Source organism: Salvelinus fontinalis, chromosome 27 (genome assembly GCF_029448725.1).
Source record: "Salvelinus fontinalis isolate EN_2023a chromosome 27, ASM2944872v1, whole genome shotgun sequence".
Lineage (NCBI taxonomy): Eukaryota > Metazoa > Chordata > Actinopteri > Salmoniformes > Salmonidae > Salvelinus > Salvelinus fontinalis.
In genome coordinates, this window is record NC_074691.1 from 5,339,011 (window position 1) to 5,357,579 (window position 18,569).

General features: G+C 43.4%; 1 protein-coding gene across 1 annotated transcript; it reads left to right on the top strand.

Annotated features, from left to right (window-relative positions):
* Positions 1-1,242: 1,242 nt before the first annotated feature.
* Positions 1,243-16,954, top strand: LOC129824903 (zinc finger protein 239-like). Its single transcript, XM_055884463.1, has 2 exons — positions 1,243-1,682; positions 8,610-16,954. Exons 1-2 carry the CDS (start codon positions 1,475-1,477, stop codon positions 9,443-9,445), a joined length of 1,044 nt encoding a protein of 347 aa, XP_055740438.1. The 5' UTR covers positions 1,243-1,474; the 3' UTR covers positions 9,446-16,954.
* The last annotated feature ends 1,615 nt before the right edge of the window (positions 16,955-18,569 follow it).

The window sequence follows — 18,569 nt, forward strand, 5'->3', positions numbered from 1 at the left end:
ATTCCACCAATATCAGTAGATAATTTGCACTAATGTAAATAAACATAGATAATGGAAAGTATTCCCTTTTGCTTACGTGATGAACCGCTAAGGGGACATAAGTATTTACCATCTAAACCATGTGTGATCTCTCACCTCTCTGGCTGTAGAAGTGTTCTTCCTAACCAGTTCCTCAACAGCTCTCTGACTGAGCTCCACCCTCACTGGGTCTTGAGAAGAGAGGAAGACTGAGGAGGGATGGAAGGATGAATTGATCAGTCACTCAATAAAGTGTAGAGCTGCTGTCTATGCTGTCTGACAAAATCACTATTTTAGTAGTTCATTAAAGCAAATTAGGGATCGTTATAAAATACAGTGGTGGGAAAAGTACTCAATAGTTATACTTGAATAAAAGTATAGATACCTTAATAGAATGTTAATCAAGTAAAAGTGAAAGTCACCCAGTAAAACACTACTTCAGTAAAAGTATTTGGTTTTAAATATACTTAAGTATCAAAAGTAAATGTAATCGCTAAAATATACTTCAAATCATTTCACATTCCTTATATTAAGCAAACCAGACGGCACCATTTTCTTGTTTTTACTATTTATGGATAGCCAGGGGCACACTCCAACACTCAGACATAATTTACAAACGAAGCATCTATGTTTAGTGAGTCAGCCAGATCAGAGGCAGTAGGAATGACCAGGAATGTTCTCTTGATAATGTGTGAATTGGACCATTTTACTGGACCATTTTACACCTAAGTATTAGATTTACTGCCATGGTCTAGTATGTCACCGCCTCAGACACCATTCACAATGCTGGCTGAGGTACAAGTAAAACATGACATATTATTTCCTAACCACTCACAATGCTGGCTGGGGTACGAGTAAAACATGGCATATTATTTCCTGATTGTCAAAAAATCCTACCTCCCCTTAATCAACTAGTCTCTCACTGTTTAACCAGAATAACATGAGTTGTGTCCTTCACACTGTTAGACTGTTAGTCCATAATCAACTAGTCTCTCACTGTTTAACCAGAATAACATTGTTTGCTGGGCTCCACGATTGAGCCATCAATCCCCTGCAATTTATCCAGAACGCCACAGCCCGCCTGGTGTTCAATCTTCCCAAGTTCTCCCATGTCACCCTGCTCCTCCGCACAATCTAAGCTCGCTCTCTCTACTCGGGGTACGACAGTTGACAGTCTTTTAGGCGATGCAGCCAGCGTGTGACGTATAATCTAGTGGACGGCACACTTCAACAATAACAGCTAGTCCGACACCTCAGTAGCTAGCGAGCTAAAATAGCCGACCAATTCAAACTGTTTATGCTGTTTCGGTTGATATTAGTCACTGTGTTTTACAACCCACTTCGTTCGTATCTACTAGTTGCCCCATTTAATTTAATATTAACGTTGTTGGTAGTCAGCTGTCTCGTTAATTTAGCACTAGCCGCTAATTATAGCTAGCTAGCTAACATCCTGACCATGGACTCGCTAAACTACTCACTCGCTGTTAAAGAAGAGGAGGTCTGCTGGACGGAGAAAGAGGCTCTGGGGCTGAACATTGTCGTGAAAGAGGAGAAGGAAGAGGAGGATGTCACAGTAAAAATAGAAGTAGAGAGGGAGGAGGAGGGAGAGATAACTGTCATATTGAAAGAGGAGGAAGAGGAGGAGGAAGAAGAGGAGGAGACAGGTAAGATAAACACCATTACGTACTAATCTCAATAACGGGCACAAACTGCAGTTGTTGAACTGATGTGTGGTTTTAAAACGGCATTATGCACTTCCTACATCCATTTATATCAATGCCATGTATTGTTGAACAAAGTAACTTATACATGCTAAATTCAACTGTCGCACCCCCCATCAAATTCAAAATTGGTTGTTTTACTCCAATGTTTGTAAACAATATGGAAACAAACACTGTAGCCTATATCGTAATGGTAAAACTATAATGTTGATATCATGGATGGTCGGTCAGTCCTTGCATCCATAGTTCTGTCTGAATTTGAGTGGTTACGTTTCTCCAGCCACATCCCTCAGCTTATTACCGAAACAGTTGTGGGTTGACCACTTTGGTAAACATTGTTTCTGATTTAAATGTAAAAAGCATGGCTGTCCTGTCGTGGAATCGCCCCATGACTAAGAAAAATCATGAATGATGAGTGAGAAAGCTGGGGGTGTTTGATCTTTGTGCCTCTGTAACTTTGTCACTCATCATTAATCATGAATTCATTCATGATTATCCATAAGCATCATGGTAGTGTTCAGAAACATCTTCTATTCAGACTTCAAATAAAAGTGACTTAAATGACAGTTCATTCAGTTTCTATGGGCAAAACACAAACTGCAAGTGCATGCAACATGTTTGTAGTCACAAGCTTAACTTTTGACTATTTTTCCAAAGACTTATGACTTGTCCAAATGAGGGGACTAGATACATAAAGTTCTATCATCGTTGTTTTTCAATGTTGGAGTTTGTTCTCACTGTCTGCTGCTGGTGAAGAGACGTCAGATTCTCGTCTATCAATCACAGACGCGTTATTTGATTTCCTGCTCGTATTCTGGGCAAGACACGCCCCTGCTGAAGCTGAAGTGCTGTGATCGGCTGCTGGCTGTATTCTGGGCAAGACACGCCCCCGCGGTAGCTGAAGTGCTGTAATTGGCTGCTTGTCGTATTCTGGGCAAGACACGCCCCCGCTGAAGCTGAAGTGCTGTGATTGGCTGCTGGTCGTTAGTCTCGAGCGAGAGAACTTCGTTGCCTTCCCGCCAAACTGCACTAGTTTAACTCTCTGATTTCAGGGCGCAGCGGGCAAAGTGCTCGAGGTCACTTGACCTCGAGCACTTTGCCCGTTGCGCCCTGAAATCAGAGAGTTAAACTGACCAGAGTTACTTCAGATGGTTTCCCCATCAGCTGGTGAAGATGGAGGACTCCGATAGGACACAGACGAGGTAATAATGTTGATATATCCTCTGAGTCCTATTTTCTGCTTTGGTAAACTAGTCACTAGCTGTTTTTCAACGTTAGGTTACAGGGTGAATGAGTCACTGGCTAGCTATCTAGGTATTTGTTATTCAACGCTAGGTTACAGAGTGAATGAGTCACTAGCTAGCTAGCTAGCTAGGTATTTGTTATTCAATGCTAGGTTACAGAGTGAATGATTAGCTAGCTAGCTATCTGTTATTCAACGCTAGGTTACAGAGTGAATGAGTCGCTAGCTAGCTAGGTAGTTGTTATTCAACGCTAGGTTACAGAGTGGATGAGTCACTAGCTAGCTAGCTAGGTAGTTGTTATTCAACGTTAGGTTACAGAGTGAATGGGTCACAAGCTAAGTTAACGTTAATGTTAGCTAATCAAGTCAGCAGCAATTGTAAACTAAGGGGCCTTATTTTGACATGAGTGTCACCAGTAATTCGTATCACTAAGAATCATTAGAAAGTAGTTGTTGAGGAGGATGTGTCCTCAGAGGAGAGGCTGAGTAGAGAGGAAACCTCATGCCCTGCATGACCAACAAGGAGAGATTTCACTGTGCCAACCCTGGGAATAATATCTCAGAGTACCCAGCATTGAGGTTTGTCAGTTTTTATTGAGGTTAACCTTAGCTGGAGGACCGGTCACCTGGCGGTCTGATCACCTGGAGGTAGGGATGCACGATATATCGGTAAGCATATCGGAATCGGACGATATTAGCAAAAATCTGCCCGTTGTCTAGTTTAACGGCCATGTGCCAAACCGATGTCAAAACTGACGTGCATACCTATATAACGTAGGTAGATGACGTAATGACGCCACAAAATATGTTGCGCTACACTTGCAACACAGCATTCCTAACCTAGCCCACAATGTCTGCTGTGTGGATCGAGCAGTCAACAAGTCAAGCAACCATTTGAAAGAGTAAGAACATTTCAGCGAAACAACTCAAAGGTGAAATACATTAACGCCAAGATAATGGAATTCACTGCCCATGACAATCAACCGTTCTCTGTCGTGGATGATGTGGGCTTTCGCCGACTGGTCGAGCCCCGGTACACACTACCAAGTAGGAGCTATTTTACAGATGTGAGCATTAGCTGGAAAAGATGGAAACGGACACAGTGACAGTGCGCACCGAGGAAGAGAGGCCACGGACAGACAGCTGAAACTTCACTTCTTGACATGTATGATGAAATCCTGGTTGAGAATGAAACGACTGAACAAATGAACAACGGAACAGCACAGCCACTATGGCTGTGGTATTGGTGGACAGAATGAAACAGGGCCCCATGTGTTACTATGGCTGTGGTTTTGGTGGACAGAATGAAACAGGGCCCCATGTGTTACTATGGCTGTGGTTTTGGTAAACAATGAAACAGGGCATACTGCATGTGTTACTATGGCTGTGGTATTGGTGGACAGAATGAAACAGGGCCCCATGTGTTACTATGGCTGTGGTATTTGTTTACATAATGAAACAGGGCCTACTGCATGTGTTACCATGGCTGTGGTATTGGTGGACAGAATGAAACAGGGCCTACTGCATGTGTTACGATGGCTGTGGTATTGGTGGACGGAATGAAATAGGGCCTACTGCATGTGTTACTATTGCTGTGGTATTGGTGGACAGAATGAAACAGGGCCTACTGCATGTGTTACTATGGCTGTGGTATTGGTGGACGGAATGAAACAGGGCCTACTGCATGTGTTACTATGGCTGTGGTATTGGTGGACAGAATGAAACAGGGCCTACTGCATGTGTTACTATGGCTGTGGTATTGGTGGACAGAATGAAACAGGGCCTACTGCATGTGTTACTATGGCTGTTGTATTGGTGGACAGAATGAAATAGGGCCTACTGCATGTGTTACTATAGCTGTGGTATTGGTGGACAGAATGATACAGGGCCTACTGCATGTGTTACTATGGCTGTGGTATTGGTGGACAGAATGAAACAGGGCCCCATCTGTTACTATGGCTGTGGTATTGGTGGACGGAATGAAACAGGGCCCCATGTGTTACTATGGCTGTGGTATTGGTGTACAGAATGAAACAGGGTCTACTGCATGTGTTACCATGGCTGTGGTATTGGTGGACAGAATGAAACAGGGCCTACTGCATGTGTTACCATGGCTGTGGTATTGGTGGACAGAATGAAACAGGGCCTACTGCATGTGTTACTATGGCTGTGGTATTGGTGGACGGAATGACAGGGCCTACTGCATGTGTTACCATGGCTGTGGTATTGGTGGACGGAATGAAACAGGGCCTACTGCATGTGTTACTATGGCTGTGGTATTGGTGGACGGAATGAAACAGGGTCTGCTGCATGTGTTACTATGGCTGTGGTATTGGTGGACAGAATGAAACAGGGCCCCATCTGTTACTATGGCTGTGGTATTGGTGGACAGAATGAAATAGGGCCCCATGTGTTACTATGGCTGTGGTATTGGTTGGACAGAATGAAACAGGGCCTACTGCATGTGTTGCTGTGGTATTGGAGACATTATTAAATAGGGCCTACTGCATGTGTTACTATGGCTGTGGTATTGGTGGACAGAATGAAACAGGGCCTACTGCATGTGTTATTATGGCTGTGGTATTGGTGGACAGAATGAAACAGGGTCTACTGCATGTGTTACTATGGCTGTGGTATTGGTGGACAGAATGAAACAGGGCCTACTGCATGTGTTACCATGGCTGTGGTATTGGTGGACAGAATGAAACAGGGCCTACTGCATGTGTTACTATGGCTGTGGTATTGGTATTGGTGGACAGAATGAGTCAGGGCCCCATGTGTTACTATGGCTGTGGTATTTGTTTACATAATGAAACAGGGCCTACTGCATGTGTTACCATGGCTGTGGTATTGGTGGACAGAATGAAACAGGGCCTACTGCATGTGTTACGATGGCTGTGGTATTGGTGGACGGAATTAAATAGGGCCTACTGCATGTGTTACCATGGCTGTGGTATTGGTGGACAGAATGAAACAGGGCCTACTGCATGTGTTACTATGGTTGTGGTATTGGTGGACAGAATGAAACAGGGTCTACTGCATGTGTTACTATGGCTGTGGTATTGGTGGACAGAATGAAACAGTGTCTACTGCATGTGTTACTATGGCTGTGGTATTGGTGGACAGAATGAAACAGGGTCTACTGCATGTGTTACTATGGCTGTGGTATTGGTGGACAGAATGAAACAGTGTCTACTGCATGTGTTACTATGGCTGTGGTATTGGTGGACAGAATGAAACAGGGTCTACTGCATGTGTTACTATGGCTGTGGTATTGGTGGACAGAATGAAACAGTGTCTACTGCATGTGTTACTATGGCTGTGGTATTGGTGGACAGAATGAAACAGGGCCTACTGCATGTGTTACTATGGCTGTGGTATTGGTATTGGTGGACAGAATGAGTCAGGGCCCCATGTGTTACTATGGCTATGGTATTTGTTTAAATAATGAAACAGGGCCTACTGCATGTGTTACCATGGCTGTGGTATTGGTGGACAGAATGAAACGGGGCCTACTGCATGTGTTACGATGGCTGTGGTATTGGTGGACAGAATGAAATAGGGCCCAATGTGTTACTATGGCTGTGGTATTGATAAACAGAATGAAACAGGGTCTACTGCATGTGTTACTATGGCTGTCGTTTTGGTGGACAGAATGAAACAGGGCCCAATGTGTAACTATGGCTGTGGTATTGGTGGACAGAATGAAACAGGGCCTACTGCATGTGTTACTATGGCTGTGGTATTGGTGGACAGAATGAAACAGGGCCTATTGCATGTGTTACTATGGCTGTGGTATTGGTGGACAGAATGAAACAGGGCCTACTGCATGTGTTACTATGGCTGTGGTATTGGTGGACAGAATGAAACAGGGCCTACTGCATGTGTTACTATGGCTGTGGTATTGGTGGACAGAATTAAACAGGGCCTACTGCATGTGTTACTATGGCTGTGGTATTGGTGGACATAGTTAATTAGGGCCTACTGCATGTGTTACTATGGCTGTGGTATTGGTGGACAGAATGAAACAGGGCCTACTGCATGTGTTACTATGGCTGTGGTATTGGTGGACATAATTAATTAGGGCCTACTGCATGTGTTACTATGGCTGTGGTATTGGTGGACAGAATGAAACAGGGCCTACTGCATGTGTTACTATGGCTGTGGTATTGGTGGACAGAATGAAACAGGGCCTACTGCATGTGTTACTATGGCTGTGGTATTGGTGGACAGAATGAAACAGGGCCTACTGCATTTGCTACTATATTCTGTTATTGTAGTGTGCAACTTCAAAGTAGACATGTTTCCTTAGAAAGATGGGACGTTTGGTTTCCATAAGTGTTGGAAGGAACTGTATTTTAGAAAGTTGGGACGTTTGGTTTCCATACGTGTTGGCAGGGAGAAAATCAGTCTGCCTGACCCCTCTCTAGTAGGAAGGCTGCAACCATAGAGATGGATAGAGGACTCATCTTTATATTTGTGTCATTATACAGTCTGTGACTGCATGGGCAGCTCCATAGAGATGGATAGAGGACTCATCTTTATACCTATGCTATTATAGAGTCTGTGACAGCATGGGCAGCTCCATAGAGATAGAGGACTCATCTTTCTATCTACGCCACTATAGAATATGTGACTGTATGGGCAATATCCATTTTAATCTAGTCAATTTCCTTCATCATGATTGTCTGATCCCTCCTAATGGTTGGACATGACTCCAACAGGGTCGACCAGGAGGGATCAGCCATTGAAGTTGGAAGTCCCACCCAATGGCGCTGCCCATGCTAATATGCTCTTTTGGCCACTAGAGGCCTCTATCATTCTCTATGGCATTAATGCACCTAGCAAGCTATATTATGGTGCCTGGTGCTCTCTTCAACTAGCCAATCAGGAAGATTATCCAGACTAGCGGTGAGTAACCAATCGCAGCACTTCAGCTTCAGTGGGCTTGTTTTGCCCAGAAGACAAGTGGGAAATCAAAATAACGCATCACAGACACCCAGTGCTCTGTTACCACGGTAACAGTCCTAATGACTCCCAATACTTTCATTGAACATGGAACACTGACAAAACCTTCTAAAATACTCCAATACTTGTGCTCCTAAATGTATTCGTGTGCTCTTAACTTAGGAGCACATGTACTCCTTGTAATAGATGTCAGCGTAGAGCCATAAACTATAATAATAAATAATCTGTAGCAATCAGCAGTTTATCTTTCAGGACAGTGTGGTGTGTAGTGATCAGCAGTTTATCTGTCAGGACAGTGTGGTGTGTAGTAATGTGTTATGGAGGCACTTTGGTGATTCTTGATGTTCAGTTGTACCACTGTTCATCATTACTATTGTATCTAAATTAACTATTTTAACACATTGGTGAAAAGAGACGGGTCAAAAAAACATTACATGGAGCAAATATCCCACATTACTTCTTACTACTAATACATTTCTGGGTTTAGAAACATTACAAAGCCTGCTCATTCGTGTTTTGTGGGGGGGGTTTCATCTACCTACCGTAGTGGCTGGTGGACCAAAAACTAACCAAAAACAGACTTAGAAGACAATTGTCAAAGTGTGTAAAAGCATTTAAACATTCACTATATTGACTATCTGACTTTGACGTTCACACAGGAGAGAGACTTGACTATCGTGGATCTTCTGGGGAGCCTCTACAACATCATGATGCTGACGAGGCAGAGAAGAGTCTCTCCAGATCAGAACACCTCAAGAAACACCAGCGGAGACCCACAGGGAAGAAACCTCACTGCTGCTCTGAGTGTGGGAAGAGTTACTCAAGATCTGATTCACTAAAAGTACACCAGAGAATTCACACAGGAGAGAAATCTTATAACTGTGATCAATGTGGGAAGAGATGCTCTTCTTCATCAGAACTTACAATACACCAGAGAATCCATACAGGAGAGAAACCTTATAGCTGCTCTCAGTGTGGAATGAGTTTTTCTCGATCATACTCATTGAAATCACACCTAAGAATTCACACAGGAGAGAAACCATATGGCTGTGATCAATGTGGGAAAAGTTTTGCTACCTCAGCTAACCTGACTGCACACAAGAGAATACACACAGGAGAGAAGCCTTACCACTGCTCTGACTGCGGAATGAGCTTTATCACCTCAAGGGAACTACTCCTACACCAGAGAACACACACAGGAGAGCAGCCTTATAGCTGTGATCAATGTGGGAAGAGTTTTACTCAGTCAAACAACCTGATATCACACCAGAGAACACACACAGGACAGAAGCCTTATAGCTGTGATCAGTGTGGGAAAAGCTTTACTCAGTCAGGTCACCTGAAATCACACCAGAGAACACACACAGGAGAGAAGCCTTATAGCTGTGATCAGTGTGGGAAGAGATACTCTGATTTAAGGGATCTGAATAAACATAATAACATACATGCAGGAGATCCAGATTGTGGAATGACCTCAGATACCAGACCTGGGTAGTAGAACACAGATTGTGGAATGACCTCCAACACCAGACCTGGGTAGTAGAACACTGCATCATTTTTATATAGTACTTGCGCAGAGCGTTCTATGTTGGACATTTCGGGAAAAAAGTGTGTTTGTGTTGGAGGGGTTGTTATTCACACTCATTATCTTTCGTGATTGAAGTCAACTTTATTATAATCTTTAGTTTTTCCTCACCACATGGAATGAATGTCAGAATCCTCTCAAATTACACTCCCTAGTGTCTTTCGGTCACTTCAGGGATTTGGTGAGATACCTGGTCACAGAGGAATGGACGTGTTTCGCAGAACCTCTGATGACAAATATGACTCTCTTGATGAGTTGGTGAATTCTGATATTCTGGTTGATTGTGGCTAGTTTCCTGTCTGTTTCTTTATATTTATCATGCCCCCCTTCAGTTAATTTAACCTAGTTTATGATCAAATGATTGAAGCTACATGACCGACCCATTACATTACATCCCATCCATTACATCCCATCCATCCTCCCCGGACTAAGATATTTTACCAGACGTTATAGTATGCCTGCCAACTGGTCCTGGTCGGGGGACGCTACATGTTGGTGGTATGTCCTGGTCGGAGGACGCTACGTGTTGGTGGTATGCCCTGGTCGGAGGACGCTACATGTTGGTGGTATGCCCTGGTCGGAGGACGCTACATGTTGGTGGTATGCCCTGGTCGGAGGACGCTACATGTTGATGGTATGCCCTGGTCAGAGGATACAGTTCAAAAATAAATAGTTAATAAACAGTTGATACAGTGCCTTTGGAAAGTATTCAGACCCCTTGAATTTTTCCACATTTTGATACTTACAGCCTTATTCTAAAATGGATTAAATGATGTTGCTTTAGTCAAATCCTTCTACTCAGCACACATAGTGGACTGGTGTGTGTGTGTGTGTGTGTGCTTGTAATTGGTGTGTAAACTTTAAATGTTTCAAATTATCACTTTGAATTTGCATTAATCAATGTATGTTTCCCTCTATGTACGTTTCATATAATGTTATATGATATTAATTAAATAAAAACAATGGTTGAAAGTGAAACTTTTTTCCCTGAACTGCGTTACCCACTCCAGTCAGCAGATGGCGATGTGCGTTTTTCAGGCGATGCTACCAGAGTGTGACGTATGATCTAGTGGACGGGACGCTTCTTCAACAGTAATAGCTAATCGGACACCTCAGTAGAACCGAGGTAAAGACAGTTTCAGGCCGGATATTCGCCTGTAGTTTTCCTTACCTCCACCAACAGCAGTTAGGGACCGTCAACATAGTGACAAATAAAATTGTTCAAATTTCAATAGCTCTTTAACCATTACTCCAAACACTTTCAAAACTGGTTGTAGCATAGACACACATTGCACACCCACATTGTTAGTCCATTTTTATCTCACATGGTTTTACATTAATTTTTCAAAATGTAGAATTTCTATAGCTCCTTGGTCATGTGACCTACTGACTTCAAACAAGGTTCAGAATGTCCACTGACTATACATTCATATCGCACACTCTGATTAATCTCATGCTATTATACTTAAATCTGTAAGCTTTGCAGGCCTTCATTTTACATGGGTGTTAAATTATTATTTTTTAAGCAAACAAATGTTCCATACTCGCAATAACTATCTTTCACATGGACGCTGAAAAGATCCGCAAATGGCTGTATGTGGTATGGATCAAGGACAGGAGAAGTGTTCAAATAGAGGTGCTTAAAAGGAAGGTGCACAGGTAGTCCTTATGAAAAACAATCTTTCATATGCTCTTTTTAATCACAGTAATAGGCAGTGATTTGTCAGTCACAGTGAGCTTGATAACGTGATAAAATCCATTTCATAGCATCACTTTCATATACTGTACACGGATAGGGGGCAGCATTTTCACTTTTGCATGAAATGCGTGCCCAGAGTAAACTGCCTGCTACTCTGTCCCAGATGCTAATATATGCATATTATTAGTAGTATTGGATAGAAAACACTCTGAAGTTTCTAAAACTGTTTGAATGATGTCTGTGAGTATAACAGAACTCAGAACTCATATGGAGAAAAATCCAACCAGAAAGTGGGAAATCTGAGGTTTGTAGTTTTTCAAAGCTTGGCCTACCAAATACACAGTGTCTATGGGGTCAAGTTGCACTTCCTAAGGCTTCCACTAGATGTCAACCATCTTTAGAAACTTGTTTCTAAATTAACAAGAAGTTTATCTTTCATTTGATTTATTGGACTTGTTAATGTGTGAAAGTTACATATTTAAAAAAATTATTTTGGAATTTCGCGCGCTGCCTTTTCAGTGGAATGTTGTCGAGGGGTTCCGCTAGTGGAACGCCTGCGCTAGAAAGGTTAAGACAAATCCTTCTACGTTGAGTATTAGAACGCAGTTTACCTAACCTGATAATGACTTGATATTTGAGTGCATTCACAACACGCCACCTGCAGACAACTTACAAAATGCAATATTGCATTTGAGGGTTCGTTTTTCTGATGTAAATAGTTATTTGATGCATGGCCTACTATTTCTAACTGGGAAAATAAATTCCCACGTCTTTTGTGAGTAAAATCATTTTTGTGAAGAGGTATGAGGGTTGTGATATGGCTCATTTAATAGTCAAATCATTTAAGGGATCAATACATTTCTATATTGCTTCCCCAGTATCTGCATGAACCATCAGGCCCAGTGTTTTTGGTTGACCCTGCTGGACAGAAAGAGAAGGAGGAATCGGAACACGCTGCATTCAAATTCAGATCTTAGTTATTCCATTGTACTGGATCTAATACATATTAGCATTTTGCATACATTCATAACTGTAATACTTTTTTATGACATACTGTGAAAAACTCTCTTGGCTGCTGGCTCTGTCACTTTCAGACATGCGCAGAGCAGACTTGAACCACAGGGGTTCTCTGTAAAGAGAGAGTAATCCAAAAGGCACAGACACACCCCTTGACTCTCATTTGGCACCGTTGACCTTTATGTATTCTCTCCTGCTTGGCTCTGTGGTGCACAGTCTGGCAGTCTGACTAAAGTGCCAGAGGTATGAGGAGAGACATCCTCCTTTGTATTTACTTTGGATCCTATTCTTCGACAGTTAGAAGACACAATGCATCAATGCAACAACAAAAAATATTACTAATTACTGTCCATGAGTAACCTCAACCTTGTGGGTCTATGGGTGTTTGGGCCAATAAACTACCAACTCAATTCTACCACTGACTAGTCTCTCATGCCCCTATGAACGGGGACACGGGGCAATAGTTTTTAATCTAAACCAGACCTTTTTTACTGGAGTACACTAACTCCTAATTGGGGCAATTTTCTTGACACACAATAGCAGTTTACCAGTTAACAAGTCAAGAAGAACAAAAAGTAGATTGTTGTAAGGGTGTATTACATCCTGTGCTGGCCCCATTGTCATATCCATTCTGGATTCTGAGTGGTAAAATCATATCTGAAAAGTGCCTTTATGTATGTGTTTCCATCCCTAACTATAACATTTTCCGCCAAGACAGAACTGCCAAAGGGGGTGGAGTTGCAATCTACTGCAGAGACAGCCTGCAGAGTTCTGTCTTGCTATCCAGGTCTGTGCCCAAACAGTTCGAGCTTCTACTTTTAAAAATCCACCTTTCCAGAAAGGTCTGTTGCCGCTTGTTACAGACCCCCCCTGAGCCCCCAGCTGCGCCCTGGACACCATATGTGAATGAATTGTCCCCCATTTATCTTCAGAGTTTGTAATGTTAGGTGACCTAAACTGGGATATGCTTAACACCCCGGCCGTCCTACAATCTAAGCTAGATGCCCTCAATCTCACCCAAATTATCATGGAACCTACCAGGTACAAGCCCAAATCCGTAAACTCGGGCACCCTCATAGATATCATCCTGACCAACCTGTCCTCGAAATACACCTCTGCTGTCTTCAACCAGGATCTCAGCGATCACTGCCTCATTGCCTGCGTCAATAATGAGTCCGCGGTCAAACGACCACCCCTCATCACAGTCAAACGCTCTCTAAAACACTTCAGCGAGCAGGCCTTTCTAATCGACCTGACCCGGGTATCCTGGAAAGATATTGACCTCATTCCGTCAGTAGAGGATGCCTGGTTATTCTTTAAAAATGTTTTCCTCACCATCTTAAATAAGCATGCTCCATTCAAAAAATGTAGAACCAGGAACAGATATAGCCCCTGGTTCACTCCAGACCTGACTGCCCTTGACCAGCACAAAAACATCCTTTTGCGCACTGCATTAGCATCGAATAGCCCCCGCGATATGCAACTTTTCAGGGAAGTTAGGAACCAATATACACAGGCAGTTAGGAAAGCAAAGGCTAGCTTTTTCAAACAGAAATGTAGATCCTGTAGGACAAACTCCAAAAAGTTCTGGGACACTGTAAAGTCCATGGAGAATAAGAGCACCTCCTCCCAGCTGCCCACTGCACTGAGGCTAGGAAACACTGTCACCACCGTTAAATCTACAATTATCGAAAATTTCAATACGCATTTTTCTAAGGCTGGGCTTGCTTTCCACCTGGCTACCCCTACCCCGGTCAACAGCTCTACACCCCCCGCAGGAACTTGCCCAAGTCCCCCTCCCACTGCTTCCCCTTCACCCAATTCCAGATAGCTGATGTTCTGAAAGAGCTGCAAAATCTGGACCCCTACAAATCAGCTGTGCTAGACAATCAGGACCCTCTCTTTCTAAAATGATCCGCTGCAATTGTTGCAACCCCTATTACTAGCCTATTCAACCTCTCTTTCGTATCGACTGAGAACCCCAAAGATTGGAAAGCTGTTGCGGTCATCCCCCTCTTCAAAGGGGGAGACACTCTAGACCCAAACTGTTACAGACCTATATCCATCCTGCCCTGCCTTTCTAAAGTCTTCGTAGGCCAAGTGAACAAACCGATCACCGACCATTTCGAATCCCACCGTACCTTCTCCACTATGCAATCTGGTTTCCGAGCTGGTCACGGGTGCACCTCAGCCACGCTCAAGGTCCTAAATGATATCATAACCGTCATCGACCTGGCCAAGGCTTTCGACTCCGTCAATCACTGCATTCTTATCGGCAGACTCAACAGCCTTGGTTTCTCTAATGACTGCCTTGCCTGGTTCACCAACTACTTCTCAGACAGAGTTCAGTGTGTCAAATCAGAGGACCTGTTATCCGAAACTCTGGCAGTCTCTATGGGGGTGCCTCAGGGTTCAATTCTCGAGCCGACGCTTTTCTCTGCATACATCAATGATGTCGCTCTTGCTGCTGGTGATTCTCTGATCCACCTCTACGCAGACGACACCATTCTGTATACATCTGGCCCTTCTTTGGAAACTGTTAACAAACCTCCAAACGAGCTTCAATGCCATACAACACTCCTTCTGTGGCCTCCAACTGCTCTTAAATGCTAGTAAAACTAAATGCATGCTCTTCAACCGATCGCTGCCCTCACCCTTCCGCCCGACTAGCATCACTACTCTGGACGGTTCTGACTTAGAATATGTGGACAACTACAAATACCTAGGTGTCTGGTTAGACTGCAAACTCTCCTTCCAGACTCACATTAAGCATCTCCAATTCAAAATTAAATCTGGAATTGGCTTCCTATTTCGCAACAAAGCATCCTTCACACATGCTGCCAAACATACCCTTGTAAAACTGACTATCCTACCGATCCTTGACTTCGGCGATGTCATTTACAAAATAGCCTCCAACACTCTACTCAGAAAATTGGATGTAGTCTATCACAGTGCCATCTGTTTCTGTCATTAAAGCCCCATATACTACCCACCGCTGCGACCTGTATGCTGTCGTTGGCTGGCCCTCGCTACATATCTGTCGACAAACCCACTGGCTCCAGGTCATCTATAAGTCTTTGCTAGGTAAAGCCCCGCCTTATCGCAGCTCACTGGTCACCATTGCAACACCCACCCGTAGCACGCGCTCCAGCAGGTATATTTCTCTGGTCATCCCCAAAGCCAACACCTGCTTTGGCCGCCTTTCCTTCCAGTTCTCTTCTGCCAATGACTGGAACGAATTGCAAAAATCACTGAAGCAGGAGACTTATCTCCCTCACTAACTATAAGCATCAATTGTCAGAGCAGCTTACAGATCACTGCACCTATACACAGCCCATCTGTACATAGCCCACCCAACTACCTCATCCCCATATTATTATTTGCTCTTTTGCACTCCAGTATCTCTACTTGCCCATCATCATCTGCACATCTATCACCCCAGTGTTAATACTAAATTGTAATTGTTTTACCACTAGGGCCTATTTATTGCCTTTCTACATTGACTGTACGTTTGTTTATCCCATGTGTAACTCTGTGTTGTTATTGTCGCAATGCTTTGCACAAGAAAATGTTCCACTGCTCCCTGTGTGGAAAGAGTTTTACAAAGTTAGGGGGCTCTTTATTTGTTACTTTTATTTCTTATTTGTATTTTTTTAATACATTTTTTAAATCTGCATTGTTGGTTAGGGCTTGTAAGTAAACATTTCACTGTAAGGTCTACACCTGTTGTATTTGGTGACAAATAAGATTTGATTTGATAGTCTATTAAGTTGTTATATAGATATAGATATAGATTCCAGCCTTGAAAGTTCTTGAATTGGATTTGATATATGATTTGGATATTGCTAAATAAATTTGATTGGATACAGTTGCAGATAAACATATTGGCACCGTTGCACTTTTCTTAAATAATGACCTATTTCTTCTAAAATAAGTTGAAATTGATAGTCTCCACACCTTATAGGATTTTCAACATTGCAGAACCAATACATTTTTTGTTAACTTAAGTTTACATTCGGCTAATTCAGCCACACCTATTGCTGACAGGTGTATAAAATCGAGCACACAGCCATGCAATCTCAGCAGACAAAATTGGCAGTAGAATGGTCTTACTGAAGAGCTCAGTGACTTTCAACGTGGCACCATCATAGGATGCCACCTTTCCAACAAGTAAGTTTGTCTAATTTCTGCCCTGCTTGAGCTGCCCCGGCCAACTGTAAGTGCTGTTATCGTGAAGTGGAAACGTCTAGGAGCAACAATGGCTCAGCCGTGAAGTGGTAGGCCACACAAGCTTAAAGAACGGGACCGCTGAGTGCTGAAGATTGTAGCATGTAAAAATCGTCTGTCCTCGGTTGCAGCACTCACTACCGAGTTCCAAACTGCCTCTGGAAGCAACGTCAGCACAATAATTGTTTGTCGGGAGCTTCTTAACTATCTTCACATTACGCACACACACACACACACACCAGCCTAGCCTGAAAATATTTTTGATATCTCGGATTGTTCTGACAAATATTTCCGGGCTCCGCTGGCATGGAATCCATCCATGCTTTCCTCCTGGTTGTTATAACAACAATTCAACATCAAACACAGTAAATACACAACTTGATGCAACCACATGAAAAGGTTGAGAACATATTTTCATTGGCCAGTAAATGGTCAAGCCCTCGTCACAGCTACAACTTATTTATTCCTGCTGTAAAAATAGCTACATTATTTCTGACACCCACAACTCAACTGCACCACACGAGTTTGCTAAGATTTATGTTTGATTTGTTAAAATAGAATCTTTAGTCTTGGGTCCCTGCATTTTAAAACATTTATTTACTTCTGATATTAATCACGCATTGTTGTTGAGGAAGAGCTTGCAGGTAAAGGGGTGATTATACTATTGGTAAACGTGGATCACCACACTAGCTTCACTCTCGTGTGGCGCTAGCAAGTATAATAGGTAGTGCTAGGTATCAACAGCCTCCTGGGTGGTGCTAGCAAGTATAATAGGTAGTGCTAGGTATCAACAGCCTCTCGTGTGGTGCTAGCAAGCATAGTAGGGAGTGCTAGGTATCAACAGCCTCTCGTGTGGTGCTAGCAAGCATAGTAGGGAGTGCTAGGTATCAACAGCCTCTCGTGTGGTGCTAGCAAGTATATTGGTAGTGATAGATATCAACAGCCTCCCGAGTGGTGCTAGCAAGCATAATAGGAAGTGCTAGCAAGTATAATAGGTAGTGCTAGGTATCAACAGCCTCCCGAGTGGTGCTAGCAAGCATAATAGGAAGTGCTAGGAAGTATAATAGGTAGTGCTAGGTATCAACAGCCTCCCGAGTGGTGCTAGCAAACAAAATAGCTAGTGCTAGGTAGCAACAGCCTCCCGAGTGGTGCTAGCAAGAATAATGGGTAGTGCTAGGTATCAACAGCCTCCCGAGTGGCGCTAGCAAGCATAATAGGTAGTGCTAGGTATCAACAGCCTCCTCAGTGGTGCTGGCAAGCATAATAGGTAGTGCTAGGTATCAACAGCCTCCCGAGTGGTGCTAGCAAGCATAATAGGAAGTGCTAGGTATCAACAGCCTCCCGAGTGGTGCTATAAAGCAAAATAGCTAGTGCTAGGTATCAACAGCCTCCCGAGTGGTGATCGCAAGTATAATAGGTAGTGCTAGGTATCAACAGCCTCTCATGTGGTGCTAGCAAATATAATAGGTAGTGCTAGGTATCAACAGCCTCCCGAGTGGTGATAGCAAGCATAATAGGAAGTGCTAGGAAGTATAATAGGTAGTGCTAGGTAGCAACAGCCTCCCGAGTGGTGCTAGCAAGCATAATGGGTAGTGCTAGGTATCAACAGCCTCCCGAGTGGCGCTAGCAAGCATAATAGGTAGTGCTAGGTATCAACAGCCTCCTCAGTGGTGCTGGCAAGCATAATAGGTAGTGCTAGGTATCAACAGCCTCCCGAGTGGTGCTAGCAAGCATAATAGGAAGTGCTAGGTATCAACAGCCTCCCGAGTGGTGCTATAAAGCAAAATAGCTAGTGCTAGGTATCAACAGCCTCCCGAGTGGTGATCGCAAGTATAATAGGTAGTGCTAGGTATCAACAGCCTCTCATGTGGTGCTAGCAAATATAATAGGTAGTGCTAGGTATCAACAGCCTCCCGAGTGGTGCTAGCATGCATAATAGGAAGTGCTAGCAAGTATAATACGTAGTGATAGGTATCAACAGCCTCCCGAGTGGTCCTAGCAAGCATAATAGCTAGGGCTAGGTATCAACAGCCTCTCATGTGGTGCTAGCAAGCATAATAGGTAGTGCTGGGTATCAACAGCCTCTCGTGT